General features: G+C 38.9%; 1 protein-coding gene across 1 annotated transcript in view; it reads left to right on the forward strand.

The window, feature by feature from the left end:
* Positions 1-361: 361 nt before the first annotated feature.
* Positions 362-18620, forward strand: part of LOC127440552 (tensin-3-like) — a gene marked incomplete at its 5' end in the record, with an annotated part of 39630 nt that continues 21371 nt past the window's right edge. Inside the window, 4 exons of the mRNA XM_051697225.1 lie at positions 362-449; positions 695-780; positions 6660-7671; positions 17612-17806. Coding sequence (XP_051553185.1) covers positions 362-449; positions 695-780; positions 6660-7671; positions 17612-17806 — 1381 coding nt within the window. The remainder of the gene's footprint in view (positions 450-694; positions 781-6659; positions 7672-17611; positions 17807-18620) is intronic.

Here is an 18620-nt window from a genome sequence, read left to right on the forward strand (position 1 = left end):
AATTTGTTTGTGTTGTGCACCTCTGAAATTTTGCAATGCATAGTGACAAACAGGTGTTTAGGAAAGTGCTGTGGTAGTTTCTGTAGCTGTTTAGTGTTTTAGGAGAAAATAAAATCAAAAGTACCTTTTACGCCAGGTGACCGAAATAATGACAATATAATATGTAACTGATGTTTTGTTGATTCAGCCTCAAACATGAGCTTCTCCAAGAGTTGTATAAATTACAACCAGATTATTTGTCTTAAAAATGCTAAAATGGGTGGATTGCATAATATTTAATCAGTTTGTAGTCAGGGGGAATCTGTTCAGTCACAAACTATCTGGATGAAGTCTGTATGTCCTGTATACATCGTCTTGTTGATATTGTGATATTCAAATTTCAGATGCCAGATTTCCAGGTTACGGAAAAGTGGAGTTAATATTTTCTGATGGCCCAGAAATAATTCAAGGTATGATTTGTTTATTTTACAGCCTCCAATATTTACTGACACGTTCTTTCAAATCTTTCATTTGTCTTGCTCAGCACATTGTTTTCTGGTAATGCTAAAGTACAGTTTCTCCACATATACAGTGCACAGTTGATCTGAGCCTAATGGACTTGTTTGCAGGTCACATACCATATGCAAGTTATGTAAATATATTAGACAGAATGAGTTATAAAGTTATCTCATTGCTTTGTTTTGTGTTTTTTCAGGATCAGAGCACTGGCAGAATGGTCCAGATGTGACTGTCGACTATATGACCACAGACTCTCATACCAGAACATCTGCTCTGGAGAAGGTAAGAAAGAAAACATATTTAAAGCTAAAGCTGAAGAACTTTTGACCTACTGTCACTGAATTCACAGTGCGATCATTCTCATACACACACACACACACACACACACACACACACCACAGACGTGCCGTTGCCCACACACTGAAACCACCCCTGAAGTCCAGGCATCTTTTTCTGACTGTGGTGTGGTGTACGGCAGAACTTCCATCTGTACCTCAGAATTCACAGCCCTCCTAAACTCACAAACACAAAAATATATGTGCCACAATCACAGGCCCCCACAGCTATTTTGCATAAAACATATTAATGGAAACAAGCGCAAACACACAACTGTGGCATCGCATTCCTGCAGCAGACTTCAGGCCTTGTTTTCACATGCAAATGTCAATGTTAGTACGTCCAAACTCAAAGCTTGCCGAAATTCAACATCTATGTACCATCACTGTCTGTCTATATGCCAGTCAATGGTTTAAAGGAAATAGAAAATGATTGTGCTGTCTGTTGCAAACATTGCCACGTAACTGCAAATTTTGCAGGTATAGGGCTGTCACAATTATGAAATTTGGCTGACGATTAATTGTCAAACAAATAATTGCAATTATGATGATTAATTTTCTCTTTTAGGGCTGTGATGATTAATTGTCTCGTTAAGGGCTTTCACGATTAATTGTAATATAAATTGTCATTTTTTAAGGTGTGCTTTTTTTCTGCATGTGTGCTTCATACACCTTAAGAAGTCATTTTTACATATTTAACTTCAAATATATAAATTAAGTAATAAAATAGGAAAAAACTATGATTTTCTTTTAAGGCTTTAAAACCTTATGAATGAAAAATATGAAAAATAATCATGAAGAATAATGTTTTAAATGTCAAAATATTCTTGCTATTACTTAAAATATGTCTCTCCTTTTGGTCAACTTTAGTTTTTGTTAATTTTACACTTACACTTGTGTTTTGAACTCATATATTTTATCATTTTTTGTTAAAGACATACACTATATTGCCAAAAGTATTCGCTCATTTGCCTTTAAATGCATATGAACTTAAGTGACATCCCATTCTTAATCCATAGGTTTTAATATGATGTCAGCCTACCCTTTGCAGCTATAACAGCTTCAACTCTTCTGGGAAGGCTTTCCACAAGGTTTAGGAGTGTGTTTATGGGAATTTTTGACCATTCTTCCAGAAGCGCATTTGTGAGGTCAGACACTGATGTTGGACGAGAAGGCCTGGCTCGCAGTCTTCGCTCTAATTCATCCCAAAGGTGCTCTATCGGGTTGAGGTCAGGACTCTGTGCAGGCCAGTCAAGTTCTTCCACACCAAACTCGCTCATCCATGTCTTTATGGACCTTGCTTTGTGCACTGGTGCGCAGTCATGTTGGAACAGGAAGGGGCTATCCCCAAACTGTTCCCACAAAGTTGGGAACATGGAATTGTCCAAAATCTCTTGGTATGCTGAAGCATTCAGAGTTCCTTTCACTGGAACTAAGGGGCCAAGCCCAGCTCCTGAAAAACAACCCCACACCATAATCTCCCCTCCACCAAACTTCACAGTTGGCACAATGCAGTCAGACAAGTACCGTTCTCCTGGCAACTGCCAAACCCAGACTCGTCCATCAGATTGCCAGATGGAGAAGCATGATTTGTCACTCCAGAGTACATGTCTCCACTGCTCTAGAGTCCAGTGGCGGCGTGCTTTACACCACTGCATCCGACGCTTTGCATTGCACTTGGTGATGTATGGCTTGGATGCAGCTGCTCGGCCATGGAAACCCATTCCATGCAGCTCTCTACGCACTGTTCTTGAGCTAATCTGAAGGCCATATGAACTTTGGAGGTCTGTAGCATTTGACTCTGCAGAAAGTTGGTGACCTCTGCACACTATGCGCCTCAGCATCCGCTGACCCCGCTCTGTCATTTTATGTGGCCTACCACTTCGTGGCTGAGTTGCTGTCATTCCCAATCGCTTCCACTTTGTTATAATACCACTGACAGTTGACTGTGGAATATTTAGTAGCGAGGAAATTTCACGACTGGACTTGGTGCACAGGTGGCATCCTATCACAGTACCATGCTGGAATTCACTGAGCTCCTGAGAGCGGCCCATTCTTTCACAAATGTTTTTAGAAGCAGTCTGCATGCCTAGGTGCTTCATTTTATACACCTGTGGCCATGGAAGTGATTGGAACACCTGAATTCAATTATTTGGATGGGTGAGCGAATACTTTTGGCAATATAGTGTATGTATCATGGCCAAAAGCAGACCTTACTGTTCAAGCTGATAGAAGAAAAGCCCCAGCAAACCATCTGAGCAAATAGCTTTTTCAGAAAAAAACTCTCGCAGTGTGCTGCAGAGAAACCAGCTTATCAGCAAAACTGAGCCACTGAAATGTTAGACAAAGAGAGAGACTCAAGTTGATTGGTTACCTGATAACAAGTTAGAGGACCAATCAGTTTACAACCAGAGATTATTTAGCAGAGACAGGCCACTTCTATTAAAATGAATGGGAGAAATTGGAACGCTCAACCAAGGAGCTCTGAGCACCCAACGGTCAACAGATGTAGAAAGGAAGTCCTGCCTTACAATTAAAAGAGCCAATCACCTTTTAGATACAGACATCACCTGTCAATCAACTCTAGAATGCGCATGCACATTAGCTATACAAGCTCATACAAGCAAGTTTTTAGCTAAATATGAGGTAAAGAATCACAATTTATGATACTAGTATTGTCAGATTTTATTGCTGATTTGAAACATGTTCTTTGATTGTAATCTTGTAATCTCCCGAGAATGTTCCAAAGATGGCCGACAGTGGACTGACTAGCTAAAAAGACTTTGTTGCAGGCTGATTGGCTTAACATGTCACATGTGAGCGAGCCGAATGGCTAACGATAACAAGTCAAAGAATTATCTTGCACCACATAGAGTTGAATGGCTAAACGTTGCTAATTTATACTGAGCTCTAAAATATTTTATCAGTTAGAAATGTATCTTTGTGAGTACAATTTCATTAAATTATTTTTATTATTATTTAATCCTTAATGACTGAAAAAGTCATGGAAATTCATGTGTCAAAAGGTGTAGAAACCCTGTGGGAACAATATTGTTAACAATACTTTTAATATTTAAGATTATTATTAATTTTGGGAACAATTGTTGTTAACAATAATGATGGAACAATAACAACATTTGATGCTATGTATATAATTAATATTGAAAACACAATGAAAAACAGCAATTTTTCAACAAAAATGTAATGTAAAATGGACTTCTGGGAATACTTTTGAGTGATGATTCGATTTTGAGTGATGAATCTTTTTTTTTTTTTTTTTTTGAATGAACCAATTCGCTATAATGAGTTAGACTTTCCAACTTTTTTGTTCGTATTTTATCTTTCAATCTCCCTCTGACCACTTCACCCTGTTCCTAACCCTCTCTTTAGAGGTTGTTCACAGTTTCATTTTATTTGCCCCCGCCTCCCTTATCTCATGCTCCACCGCCATGTTTACATTCCAGTCCCCATAAATGGAAATATCAGGCCCACCCCCTTCAGGCCCTTCAGCCCTGGGTTACACCTACACCAGTTCAAGAGGAAAACAAGTCCAGATCTGAGGGACATTATTGAGTTCTGCACCTACAGGAATACTAACTGCATACCTTTACCTGCCTCACCTGTGAGGAATGCATAGGTCATGTAATTCAAAGAAAAGACATCAACAGGTAGGAAAATTATGTTTTACTGCTTTTAGAGAGGTTAGAATTAGTGGACAGAGGAAGTAATGAAAGATTGAGAGGGGGAGAGAGAGAGAGAGAGAGAGAGAGAGGCAGATAAAAGTGAGAAAATAAAAAAGGAAAGAAATAGTTATATTATATTATATTATAATAAAGTGTGAAAATAACATTGGAAAGCTTTTAAGACATTTAACCTGGGCATTTGAATGACCCATTTTAATTCTACTGAGAACGTTCCAGTATAAAATTCTATATGGAGAAAGTCAAACCTCTCAAATGGATAGGCAGCCCCTACATTATCAACAGCACTGACGAGGTAAAGAGGAGACAAATGCACACCATCAGTTTTTAAAATAATCATATTTCTTACTAAAAGTTTACTTTTTTTTTTACTTCAGTAACACTAAGTGGTATCTTGTACAGATTCATATTAAATCTATTAGGACGAAACTATTATACTTTATTTTTATTACAACTGTGAAAGTTAGTTAAAGGTTATTTTCAAACCTACTCCTGTTCTAACTGGTCAAGTTTACCTTCAGATATCCTAAAAGTGACATAAATCATTAGGTGTCCTGCTAAACTAATAGAATTTTTGTTCAAATAATATGTCCAAACAAATGCATACAGTTACAGTCTCCAATTAACTTCATCACTTTTTGTGGGATGGGGGATTTTGGCAAGTGAAAATGTTGAGAGGCTAATGACCTTGGAAAACTACTAGCCACTGTTGCCGGTAAGCCAAAAGTTCATTTCAAACCCTGGCTACCACCTAGAAATTCTCAAGCAACCACCCAGAAACATCCTAGCGTCATTGCGGTAACTTTTATACAGGCAAGCACCACTCATCTTTTATTCAGAAAATGTAAAAGGGTGAATGACATGAGGCCTTTTTTTTTTTTTTTTGGATCAATAAAGTTAAATAAAAATACATTCAAAATGCAATTCACACAAAACTATTAGTAGAATACACCTCTACTATGATGAACATGTTTTCCATTTATGAGTTCAAGTCATTTAGCAATTTTTTTCTTTTCTTTTTTCTGGGGCTTAAAGTCAAAAATATCTAAGTGGTGTAACCATCTGGAAATAGTCAAATACATTAATAAAAAGTCTCATTACAAGCAAAATTTAAGTCAGGCAGTGTAATCAAGATTCAGGCTGCCATTCTGTGCTATTCTGCCACTCTCATGTATGAATGAAACCAACATGGACACAAAGATTACATTACTACAAACTTAACAAATGTGTTTTTAACTAGATTTTTAAAAGATTTCTTATTTTTACCACTTCGGACAACCTGTCAATGATCCAAAAATCTAGTAATGGAGTCTAGTTTTCTCAATTGTCTATTCAGAAGACAAATGAATTGATCAAGATACTTTATTTGCCAGGAAATTCCATGTCCTTGCTCGGTTTGCATCCAACCATTTTTATGCTCATTTTTAATTTGCGCATGTGAAAACCAGAATGGAAACACTTGATATGCTCATAAACTCTCAACGAGAAGTCCGACCTTGGCACACAATTATTCAAACATAGCCCTTGCCATCTGGAAGTGTTTAACCCACAGCTGGTCCTCACAATCCACCAAAACAGTTTTGAACTCCTAGGTACACGGAGGCTGTCAGCATACGGGCATAGCAGTCAATTCAGTCCTCATTATATTAGATATTACACTCATTCTGTGGCGTCTCCAGGCAGCATTTAATAAAACGATCTACAAGTGCACCAATACTGCAAATACAACTCTCCCCAGAGTAAGGAAGTCATTCAGCTGCTCCATCATGGCAAGGCAGTTTCCCTCAAGATGATTCATGACAAAGTGGATGGAAACCCACAGTGATTCACATTTTCTTTAGTTCAATTTTTAAAAATGCACTTAAAAAAAAAAAATTATATTTGGATGTAAACCCAGCTAATGCTGCTGAATTTTTTTTAACACAAAATGGCCCATGCTAGTGCTTGCCATCAAATAAAACAAAATTTAGTTTAAACAAATCATGAATATTGATGTCAAAGACATGTATTTTTAAAGATTTACTGCCTCCATCAATGGTTTCTGAAGTTATAGCTTTTTATGTTATTGCACTTTCAGACTATTTGAAGTGTTGCATCTCTCCTCTTTACAGTTTCACCTCTGCAGTCTCCAGATCCAACCCTGGAGAAACCCTCCTTTAGGAGAGCATCCAGCAGAGGTCCGAACCCCTCCAGAGCCCACCAGAGCACCTCTACAACCTCCAACCCTGACCACACCCTCTCAACCAGCAGTGACTCAGGCCTCTCCAGTGTTTCACTGCGGACTGACTGTTGGCCCTCACTGGGAGTCAAAGTATCCCAACCTAGCCAGCAAGAGAAAGTTGAACTTAAGCACCTTTTGAACGGCTTTGGTCTGGATGAGCCAAGCCGAGGTTGCACATTGATGGAGCCAACTTTAACCACTCAACAAATGCTCCACGATTCAGCCCAGGTGCACATGAATGGCAGTTGCCGACTAAAAGAACGTGAGACAGATATTCTAGATGATGAAGTCTTGATCTCATGCCATGACCTGCATCGTGTGAACAGTTTTGGCACTCTGTCTTCATCCTATCATAAGAGCAGCCAGAACTCATTGCTGTACGATGGCTTTGGCAGTCCCATTCGGATAGAGGACACTTCTCATCATCACCCAGCGCCAATGGAGGAGTACGATCAGAAAGCTTGCTTTGCTCAAAGAAGCGTCACTTCTCCTTCACTGGGTGTGGCTCCAAGGCATCTGTTCCAGCATGGCTGCTACTCCACCCAAACATGGGTTCGTCAACAGCAGCTTGTACAGCGTTTCCAAAATAACATGCAAGAAATCCTGCCCAAAGCGGTTAGTGATCAGAATAATTCTCCACCCACTCCTCAGATGTCACAAAACCAAGAGAATGACAAAAAACATGGCAAGGCATTCAGTTCACTAACGGTGGACATCGACAACTCCATTCATCAGCTCAACCAGCTGATTTTGGATCTGGACCAAACATTTGTGCCCATTTCCACCAAATCCAGCTCGTTCAAGAGGACTGGAGGTGCAGACAGTAACAGTAATACTACCAGTTGTGAAAACAGCAGCATGAGCCAAAGACGTGATGTACAGAATGACAAAAGCAGAGAGAGGACTCATCACTTAGGTAAGATGAAGAGCAATGTTGGGTTTACATGCTGTGCTAATGATATGTTTCAGCTTTATATTTGCATTTGTAGTATTGGTGATGTGAACATCTTAAGGACAGGAAGAGAAAACCTGCAGTCAATTTAACATCAAAAGACAGTTCAGAAGAACTTGTCCTTACCCAAAGGAACATTTATTTCTCAGAGGTTGTTTTTTTTCTTAACATTCTTAAAAAATAATAAAAATAGAGAAAATCAATTCCATGTCATGGCCCTGATTTACTAAGATACCAAATAGTAGGTACTAATTTGCTTGAAAAATCTAACAATTTTGCGTGTGCGTATCATGGGCGTATTGCAGCTGATTTACCAAAAATCCCTGCAAAAAAAAACAAAACATCCAAATATGTTGGACACACCCTCCAAAAGGGGGCTTTTGGGTGTGGGAATTGTACCAAATGTAACCATAACACTCACTCAATAAACTGGCCTACCGTTTTATTTGATTTTTTTCTGATGTAATCGAAGATATGGCATTTATTATAAATGGCATTTGTAATTGCCGTATATTTATATGATTACATGGTGTCATCTTTAAATAACTGCTCTTAAGCTGAAAGCTGATTTTGGATATTTTGAGAGAGTTTAGATGTTAAAGGGTGTTGTTTGGGCTTGTCTTTCTATGTCCTGTGAAATCAGTGCAGTGTATTCAAATGTTTGTATCAGCCCCAGTGATTTGTAATCTCTAAGCTTTCACCGAAAAACAAATAAGGATCATTACTATTTGTGGCAGCGGGGGCGTGGCCAAGCATCTCTCCGGAGAGAGAAAGCGGTAAGGGCGCTTACTCCTGAGCTAAATTATGTCTAACACCTGTCTCTACCTGAAAAATAAGTCCTCCCGCCCCAGCCTTCCATCCATCATCCTCTCATAAGCCGCCACCCTCCCCATCTCCGCACACCACTCTGGAAATGGTGGCGCTCCGTCTGACTTCCACCCCCTTAAAATAATTTGTCTACCGATCATCACGCTAGTCAGAACCACATTTTTTATATATTTGTCACCCAAATTTATAACTTCCCCATCGCCCAAAATGCAAAGTCTGGGGCAAAGTAAAATTTGAGTGTCCAGAATGTCACGCAAATAATTCTGAATCTTTAACCAAAAATCTTGGATCTTAACGCATCCCCAAAAAACATGGGCTATGTCTCCAACTTCTGATTGGCATCGCCAGCATGTGGGTGTGCCTTTAAGACCAAGCCTGTATAATCTAGAGGGGGTCCAATAAAATCTTTGTAAAATCTTAAATTGCATAAGCCGAACCCTTGCACCTCTAGATGCAGACTTGACATTTTTCAGAATCTTAGTCCACACTCCATCCTCCAATACCAAATTCAAAAATTTCTCCCATACTTTCTTAATAGAAGTTAAAACTCCATCCCCCATACTCTGAATTAACAGGGAGTAGTACACTGATGCCTCATGACCTTTTCCAAAAGCCGCAAACACCTCTCCCAAAGCATCTGCCTCTTCAGGGGGGTGTGTGCTACTCCCAAAAATAGTACAAAGCAGGTGGTCTGAGGTCTGGGGATCCCAAAATGTTGGACCAAGTTTTCAAACGATCTCAACACACCACTTTCATATAGGTCACCGAGTGTAGCAACCCCCCTCACAATTCACTCTAGCCAGCAGAAAGGGGACTTGCCAATGCACAATCTTGGGTTCTGCCATATGCTCGAGGCAACATTTAAATAAGTGTCCAATTTAAACAATCTGGACACTTTAGTCCATACCGAGTGTAAATGCGAAATAACAGGGTGTAACTTAACTTTTCTAATTAGTTTGATAGAGATGCTTTGTAACGGCGAAATGGGGCAAGAACTGCCTGTTCAATAACAAACCAGGGAGGGGCTCTCTCAGGTGGAAGTGACCAATGAGCCAAATGTCTGTGACGCATAGTAATAAAACAAAATCTTGGGTAGTCCTAGCCCACCTTTGTCAATCGGCCTATGTAACTTATTAAAATGCAATCTGGGACGTTTACCATTCCAAATGAAGGACTTCACTATGCTATCGAATTGCTTGAAATAAGAGAGGGGGACATCTACAGGTAGGGACTGTAGCAGGTAGTTAAATTTTGGAATACAATTCATTTTAATAACATTAACCTTCCCAATCATCGATAAATGTAATGAAGCCCACCTGTCCACATCGCTCGAAAACCTTTTTATTAAAGGGTCAAAATGAACACTAACTAAATCAGACAAATTTGCTGGGAATAAAATCCCCAAATACTTAATACCCTATTTGGGCCACTGGAAGGCGCCCGGCTGGAAAGCCGTTACTGGACAGTATGCTGTCAGAGCCAAAGCTTCGGATTTAGACCAATTAACTTTGTATCCTGAGAATTTAGAAAAGGAATTAATAATTCTGTGGAGGCAAGGCATAGATCTAGTAGGTTCAGAGACAAATAATAAAATATCATCTGCGTAAAGCAGAAGTTTATGTGCCACACCTCCTGCCACCACCCCTGGAAAATCATCCTCCTTTCTTATCGCGGCTGCTAATGGTTCCAGGGCAAGACAGAACAATAATGGGGAAAGAGGGCAGCCCTGCCGAGTTCCCCTATCCAAAGCAAAATAATCTGAAATTAATCCATTTGTTTGTACCGCTGCTACAGGGTGTCTATAAAGTAACTTAATCCATCCAATAAAAGTATTTCCGAACCCATACATTTCCAAAACCTTAAAAAGATAATCACATTCTACCATATCAAATGCCTTTTTGGCATCAAGTGAGATGGCAGCGACCGGAGACTGATCATTTGCCACTGATCACATAATATTGATGAGACGCCTGATGTTATCAGAAGAGCTACCGCCCCGAATAAACCCCACCTGATCTATATGTATAAGAGATGTCATAACTTTACTTAATCAATTAGCCAGAATTTTTGACATTATTTTTACATCTAGTTGGATCAGGGAAATTGGACGGTAACTTTTACACTCGCTTGGATCTTTGTCCTTTTTAAGAATCAGACTGATCCGGGCTTGTGTCATGGTTGGCGGAAGCTTTCCATTCTTTAATGATTCAGTATAAACTTCTAACAACAGTGGAGCCAGTTCTGTATCATAAGATCTGAAAAATTCAGCGGCAAAACCATCTGGCCCCGGAGCTTTGCCAGTAGGTAGGAACTTAATTACCTCATCAAGCTCCTCCAAGGTTATCTCAGAATCAAGAGAGTTTTTTTGTTCAATCGTCAGTTTAGGGAGTTCTAATGGTTCCACAAAGTTTCTAATATCTTCATCAGTAGACGAAGACGTGGAACTATAAAGATCAATATAGAACTCTTTAAAGGCATTATTAATATCAATGGCTGAAGTAAAAATTTCACAACCAGCAGATTTCACTGAGGGAATGATAGAAAGAGACTCTCTCTGCTTTATATATCTAGCCAAAAGCTTCCCTGCTTTGTCCCCCGACTCAAAGTATGACTGTCTTGCCCTGAATAACCAAAACTCCACTTTCCGTGACAAAATAGTATTATATCTATATTTCAATTGGGTCAATTCTCTGAGGCCATCAGCTGACATATGGCGCTTCAGCTCTGCCTCAGCACTTTTAATATTCTCTTCCAACTCCACAAGTTCTCATGCATTGGATTTTTTGATGAATGAGGCATACTGTATGATACGACCCCTAAGAACTGCCTTAAGTGCCTCCCAAGCCACGCCCACAGAGGATACCGAGTATCAGTTGGTCTCCATATAAACATTGATTTCAGTCTTTAACATTTGTTGGAAATCAGGATTTTGCAAAAGGGACACATTAAGGCGCCAACTATATGATTTATTTTTCTCTATATGTGGCATCATCTCTAAACTCACCAGGGCGTGATCTGAGACTAAAATGTTTCCAACTGAGCAATCCACAACAGATGAAATTAGGGATTTGGACATCAAAAAAAAATCTATTCTAGAATAAATCTTATGGACTGATGAAAAAAATGTATAGTCCCTACCAGATGGGTTCAAAAGTCTCCAAATATCCATAAGACCAAGATTTTTACACATCCTGTGAAGCGTCAATGTTGCTCTAGGGGGTTTACACACTTTTGCTTCACTATGATCAAGGACTGAGTCCATCAAAAGATTAAAGTCCCCTCCCAATATTATATCATGAGGGGTGCCAGCGGCTTGCAACATCCCTTCAAGATCTATAAAAAAGCCCTGATCATCAGCATTAGGTGCGTAAATATTAGCCAAAATCAACCTTTGCCCTTGAATTTCAACTAACACAATACTGACACTTCCTAATTTATCTTTAATCTGTTTGAGAAATTTGAATTGTAAATGTTAATTAACCAATATAATGACTCCCTTGCTCTTAATTGAGCCAGCACTAAAAAAAACATGTCCACCCCATATCTTCCCAAATTTTTCAGCTTCCTGTGGGGAGAGATATAGTGTTTCTTCAAGAAACACTATATCATACTTCTTACGTTTAAATAGTCTCAGATCACGCCCTGGTGATTTTAGAGGTGATGCCACATATAGAGAAAAATAAATCTTATTGGCGCCTTAATGTGTCCCTTTTGCAAAATCCTGATTTCCAACAAATGTTAAAGACTCAGTGTTTATATGTAGACCAACTGGTCCTCGGTATCCTCTGTGGGCGTGGCTTGGGAGGCACTTAAAGCGGTTCTTAGGGGTCGGATCATGCATTATGCCTCATTCATTAAAAAATCCAAAGCACAAGAAATTGTGGAGTTGGAAGGAAATATTAAAAGTGCAGAGGCAGAGCTGAAGCGCCGTATGTCATCTGATGGCCTCAGAGAATTGACCCGACTGAAATACAGGTATAATACTATTCTGTCACAGAAAGTGGAGTTTTGGTTGTTCAGGGCAAGACAGTCATACTTTGAGTCAGGTGATAAAGCAGGAAAACTTTTGGCTAGATACTGTATATACAGCAGAGAGAGTCTTTTTCTATCATTCCCTCAGTGAAATCTGCTTGTGGTGAAATATTTACCACAGCCATTGATATTAATAATGCTTTTAAAGAGTTCTATTTTGATCTCTATAGGTCCACGTCTTCATCCACTGATGAAGATATTAGGAACTTTGTGGAACCATTAGATCTCCCTAAACTGACGACTGGGCAAAAAAATTATCTTGATTCTGAGATAACCTTGGAGGAGCTTGTTGAGATAATTAAGTCCCTGCCTACAGGCAAGGCTCCGGGGCCTGACGGCTTTGCCGCTGAGTTTTTCAAATCTTATGCTACAGAACTGGCTCCACTTTTGTTAGAAGTTTATACTGATTCATTAAAGAATGGAAAGCTTCCGCCAACCATGACACAAGCCCGGATCAGTCTGATTCTAAAAAAGGATAAAGATCCAAGTGAGTGTAAAAGTTACCGCCCAATTTCGCTGATCCAGTTAGATGTAAAACTTTTGTCCAAAATTCTGGCTAATCGATTAAGTAAAGTTATGACATCTCTTATACATATAGATCAGGTGGGGTTTATTCGAGGCCGTAGTTCTTCTGATAATATTAGGCGTTTCATCAATATCATGTGGTCAGTAGCAAATGAACAATCTTCGGTTGCTGCCATCTCTCTTGATGCCGAAAAGGCATTTGATATGGTAGAATGGGATTATCTTTTCAAGATTTTGGAAAGGTATGGGTTCGGGAACACATTTATTGGTTGGATTAAGTTACTTTATAGACACCCTGTAGCAGCGGTACAAACAAATGGGTTAATTTCAGATTATTTTACTCTGGATAGGGGCACCCGACAGGGTTGCCCTCTTTCCCCATTATTGTTCTGTCTTGCCCTGGAACCATTAGCAGCCGCGATAAGAAAGGAGGATGATTTTCCAGGGGTGACGGCGGGAGGTGTAGCGCATAAGCTTCTGCTTTATGCAGATGATATTTTATTATTTGTCTCTGACCCCACTAGATCCATGCCTTGCCTCCACAGAATTATTAACTCCTTTTCCAAATTCTCAGGATACAGAGTCAATTGGTCTAAATCCGAAGCTTTGGCTTTGACAGCGTACTGTACAGTAACGGCTTTCCAGCCAGGCACCTTCATGTGGCCCAAACAGGGAATTAAGTATTTGGGAATTTTATTCCCAGCAGATTTGTCTGAATTAGTTAGTTAATTTTGATCCCTTAATAAAAAGGTTTTCGAATGATGTGGACAGGTGGGCTTCATTAAACTTATCAATGATTGGGAAGGTTAATATTATTAAAATGAATTGCATTCCAAAATTTAACTATCTGCTACAATCTCTCCCTGTAGATGTCCCTCTCTCTTATTTTAAGCAATTTGATAGCATAGTGAAGTCCTTCATTTGGAATGGTAAACGTCCCAGGTTAAATTCCAGTAAATTACATAGGCCGATTGACATAGGTGGGTTAGGCCTACCCAAGATTTTATTTTATTATTATGCATTCAGTCTTAGACATTTGGTTCATTGGTCACTTCCACTTGAGAGAGCTCCTCCCTGGTTTTGTATTGAAAAGGAAGTTCTTGCCCCTATCTCGCCACTGCAAAGCCTTTCGATTAAACTAGCTGGAGAGGTTAAGTTGCACCCCGTTATTTTGCATTTGCACTCGATATGGACAAAAGTGTCCAGAGTGTTTAATTCTGATATTTATTTAAACGTAGCCTCGAGCATATGGCAGAACCCTAAACTATGCATTAATAAGTCCCCTTTCTGTTGGTCAGATTGGATTGTGAGGGGGGTTAATACACTTGGTGACCTGTATGAGGGTGGAGTATTGAGGTCTTTTGAAAATTTGATTCAACATTTTGGGATTCCCAGATCTCAGTTTTATAAGTATTTACAGCTGCGCCACCTGCTCTGCTCTGTTTTTGGGAGTAGCATACACCCCCCTAGAGCGGCAGATACTCTGGAAGTGGTGATTGCTGCTTTTGGGAAGGGTCATGAGGCATCAGTGTATTACTCCTTGTTAATTCAGAGTCTGGGGGACCGAGCTTTAAATTCTCTTAAAAGATTATGGGAGAAAGATTTAAACTTTAAACTTGGTATTGGAGGAGGGAGTGTGGGCAAGGATTCTAAAAAACATAAAGTCTGCATCTAGAGATGCAAGGGTTCACCTTATGCAATTTAAGATTTTACATAGATTTTATTGGACCCCCCTCTAGATTGTATAGGCTTGGTCTTAAGGACACACCCATCTGCTGGCGATGCCATACTGAAGATGGAGACACCATCCATGTTTTTGGGGGTGCCTTAAGATCCAAGAATTTTGGCTGAAGGTACAGAGTTTTGTGTGTGATGTGTTGGGCACTCAGGTCTTGTTCTGCCCCAGACTCTGTGTTTTGGGAGATAGGGAGGTCATGGATTTGGTAGATAAGCACATGAAGGACTGGGTTTTGTGATGATTGGTAGACAGGTTATTTTGAGGAGTTGGAAGTCGGATGGAGCACCCTCGTTCCCAGAGTGGTGCGCGGAGATGGGGAGGGTGGCTGTCTTCGAGGAGGGGTCGAGTATTAGGATGGGGGTTAGGGAAACTTACAATAAGTAATGGAGCAATTATTTAGCATTTTTGAGGGAATCTCGAGGTGGGGCAGTGGAGGGAGTAATTCAGAGTTTTTTATTTTAAATTTTTTTTATTTTATTATTATACTTGATTATTGTATGTTATTTTATGTTGTTGTTTTAGTTTTCTGTGTGTGTGCGTCTATATTCTATTGACCACAGGGGTGTTCATGGGGGGTCAGGGTGGGTTGAGAGTTTGGTAGGGGGAGGGGATATAGTGGGGGTTTAATGTTAAAAGTTTTTGATTCATTATATAGATGTTGTTGTATTTCTTGTGTTAATTTATGAATCAATAAAAAAAATTAATAACAAAAGAAATCGATTAAGCCAATTTATTTTAAGTGTATTATTTAAGGAACTAAATTCAATAAAATTCAAACCCCCCTTGCAGTAAGAATTTAGTATCACTGATTTTGTAATATAATGAGGTTTGTTTTTCCAAAGAAATTTAGTTAAAATTCCATCTATTGTTTTATACGTGTGCTTATCAACATACAGTGATTGGGCAGCATAGGTTAGGCGAGACAAACCTTCTGCTTTCAAAGAAAGGTCTCTTTGTAACCAACAATTAAGTCTATTTTTTGTTTTTGCTATAATTGGGTTAAAATTTAGCGAACTTCTGGAATTATCCTGTTATCTGTATACCCAAATATGTAACACAATTTCTGACAGTGATACCATTAATTTACGGAAATGCTAAATTTTTAATTGGGAGCAATCCACATTTGTTAAGGTTAAGACATAAACCTGGTGCTTTAGAGAAAAATTGAAGAATTCTTAGAGCTGCCGGTATTTGCATGGAATCTTCTAAAAAAAGAGCTGTGTCGTCAGCTAACTGACTAATAATTATTTCCTTATCATCAATAGTGATACCTTTTGAATTGCTTGATTTAATATATGAATTAAGAAATTGTGTTTCAATTAAAAAAGATAGAGGGAGATTAGGCATCCCTGTCTAATTCCACACTGTAGAAAAAAATCTAGATGAAGTACCATTGCTTAATTTAACAGAGCTATTGCTATTTGTGTACAGCATTTTAATCATATTACAAAATGACTCCCCAAAACCAATTCTATGTAGAGCTTCAAACAAAAATCCATGTTCTAGTTTGTCCAATGCTTTATAATAATCTAAAAATAAAATAAAGCTTTCTTTATTAATTAAGAGTAGTCTAAAATGTCTAAAATTAAACGTATGCTATTTGATATATGTCTCTCTGGCAAAAAACCTGACTGTGCCTCGTAATGGAATTTATGATGCTGATCTTTTTGCCAAAACTAAAGCAATTATTTTGTAATCATTATTTAATAAGGTGATCGGATGCCAATTATCTATTAATAAGGGGTCTTTATTTGGTTTCGGAATTAAAGTATTTACTCCTTGACATAAAGTAGGCAATATCTTCTCACTACTCTCCTTGAATACCTCTAATATAAAGGGTGCTATATTTTTGTTAAATAATATATAGAATTCTGAAGTGAGTCCATCAGATCCAGGGGATTTGTTATTTTTTTAAAGAGTTAATCACCTCAACTATTTCTATTAAGGTAATAGGGTCCTCACAAAAGGCTTGATCTATTCCGTCCAAATGCTTTTCATTTTGAAAAGATTAAAAAAAATCAATGGTGGCTTGGTAGAAGAATTTAGATGTATATGTCACTGTAGAATTTAGCACAAAATTGTCCAATAGATTTCTGATCTTCATTAATTATACCATTATTCATGAGTTTTTCAATTCCTTGCTGCTTTTTTAATCTGAAAAAATAGGCCGAATTTTGTTCGCCTTCCTCAAGCCACTTTCTATGTGATCGAACATATGCTCCCTCAGCTTTATTATGTCTGTACATATGATCTCGGTTAGAAATGTTGTCCGACTTGAACCAGCGCCACCGCCTCGTAATTAAATTAAAGTTTTGTTTTGTGAGTATGCCATCAAAGTACTGCGAGAGCGATTCGAGAGCAGCCAGGTACTGCAGCCTCAGGAGTTGCTTCAGAGGAGCTGCACAAGCTCTGATGACGACATAGCTCTTTCACGATTGGCCAGACTCACAAGTGACAACGGTTACACGTGTTTCATGGGCTGTGCACGCAATTGCATACTTTACGTACTACTTACTACTTCTGCTATGTCAGTCTATGGCAGAAATAAGAGTAGTGTGGTAGGATTCCATTACCATGGCGTTTATTCTGACACCTTCAGTTCTGCGAAAACTCTCACGGTTGTTTCAGCCAATGAGCATTAAGCTGTGTCATCAGCAAATCGTTTCCCATCATGCTTGCAGTTTGCTCAGCTGGAAAAATCCAACAGCACCGCCTGACTGCTACAACTGTGTGCGCCTCACTCTCACGAGATTTTTTGTTTTGTTTTGTTTTGTTTTTTAGCATACATCACCATGACATCACAGCAAGTCGGACAGATTTCTAACCGGCATGCACCTGCCGCTGCTACTGATCACCAGTTATCGGTTCTGCACAGAACTGGCTCATCTCAAACAAGTTTAAGACCAGCTGAACGACTGAACAAGATGGAGGTGTGTTTATCAGTAGGCTTGTTTGAGATGCCAAATCTCTCGCCTTGAAAGTATACGAGAACTGGCTGGTGCAGTCTGGGGAGCAATGAAATAAGAGCTGTAAAACTGGACAGTTCTCACTTCTCGTTGTTGATCAGATACCTTCGAGATCAAAGGCAGATATCGCGGGATTCACGTTCGCTGATTCTGTTGCTTCTTGTTTTATTGGCGTATCGCAATTTAACAGTGCGTTACCGCCACCTGCTGTTTTGCGCTGTTGCTGATAAAGTGGATACAATTAAAATTCTGTTTCTTTAAAATGAAAATAAATATGATGAAAAAGACACTCAGTGTAAATATTATTTAATTTATACCATAGATGTGTATTTTCATCCATTTTTTATTTAATAAAGACGTGTATTTTAGATATTTCAGAAATAAGATGTCACATATACCATACAGATATCGCACTGTCAGTGTTAGGAATATTCACATATAATTTATACACGTAAAAACATGATATGAAAGTTTAAAAAAGAGAGAGAGAGAGAGAGAGAGCTTTTTGGCATACATCAGCACGACATCAGAGCAAGTCGGACTACACTCAGACACATTTCTAACCAGCATGCACCTGCCGGTGATCACCGGTGATCGGTGCTGCGCAGATTTTGCTCATCTCGAACAAGCCTATTCAGTTCGGCATGTGAGTCAATCGTGTTCAGCAAGGAGAGACAGGCATGAAATACACTTAAGTTATGTTTATAGGTATACACAAAACATGATCCCCAGTTTATGGATGTGTAAAAAATTATGAAGATGTACAGTAAAAATGACAAATTACGGATGGAAATGTTGTGCTTTGATGCACAGTGTAAGATATT

Source organism: Myxocyprinus asiaticus, chromosome 5 (genome assembly GCF_019703515.2).
Source record: "Myxocyprinus asiaticus isolate MX2 ecotype Aquarium Trade chromosome 5, UBuf_Myxa_2, whole genome shotgun sequence".
In the NCBI taxonomy this organism is placed as follows: Eukaryota; Metazoa; Chordata; class Actinopteri; order Cypriniformes; family Catostomidae; genus Myxocyprinus; species Myxocyprinus asiaticus.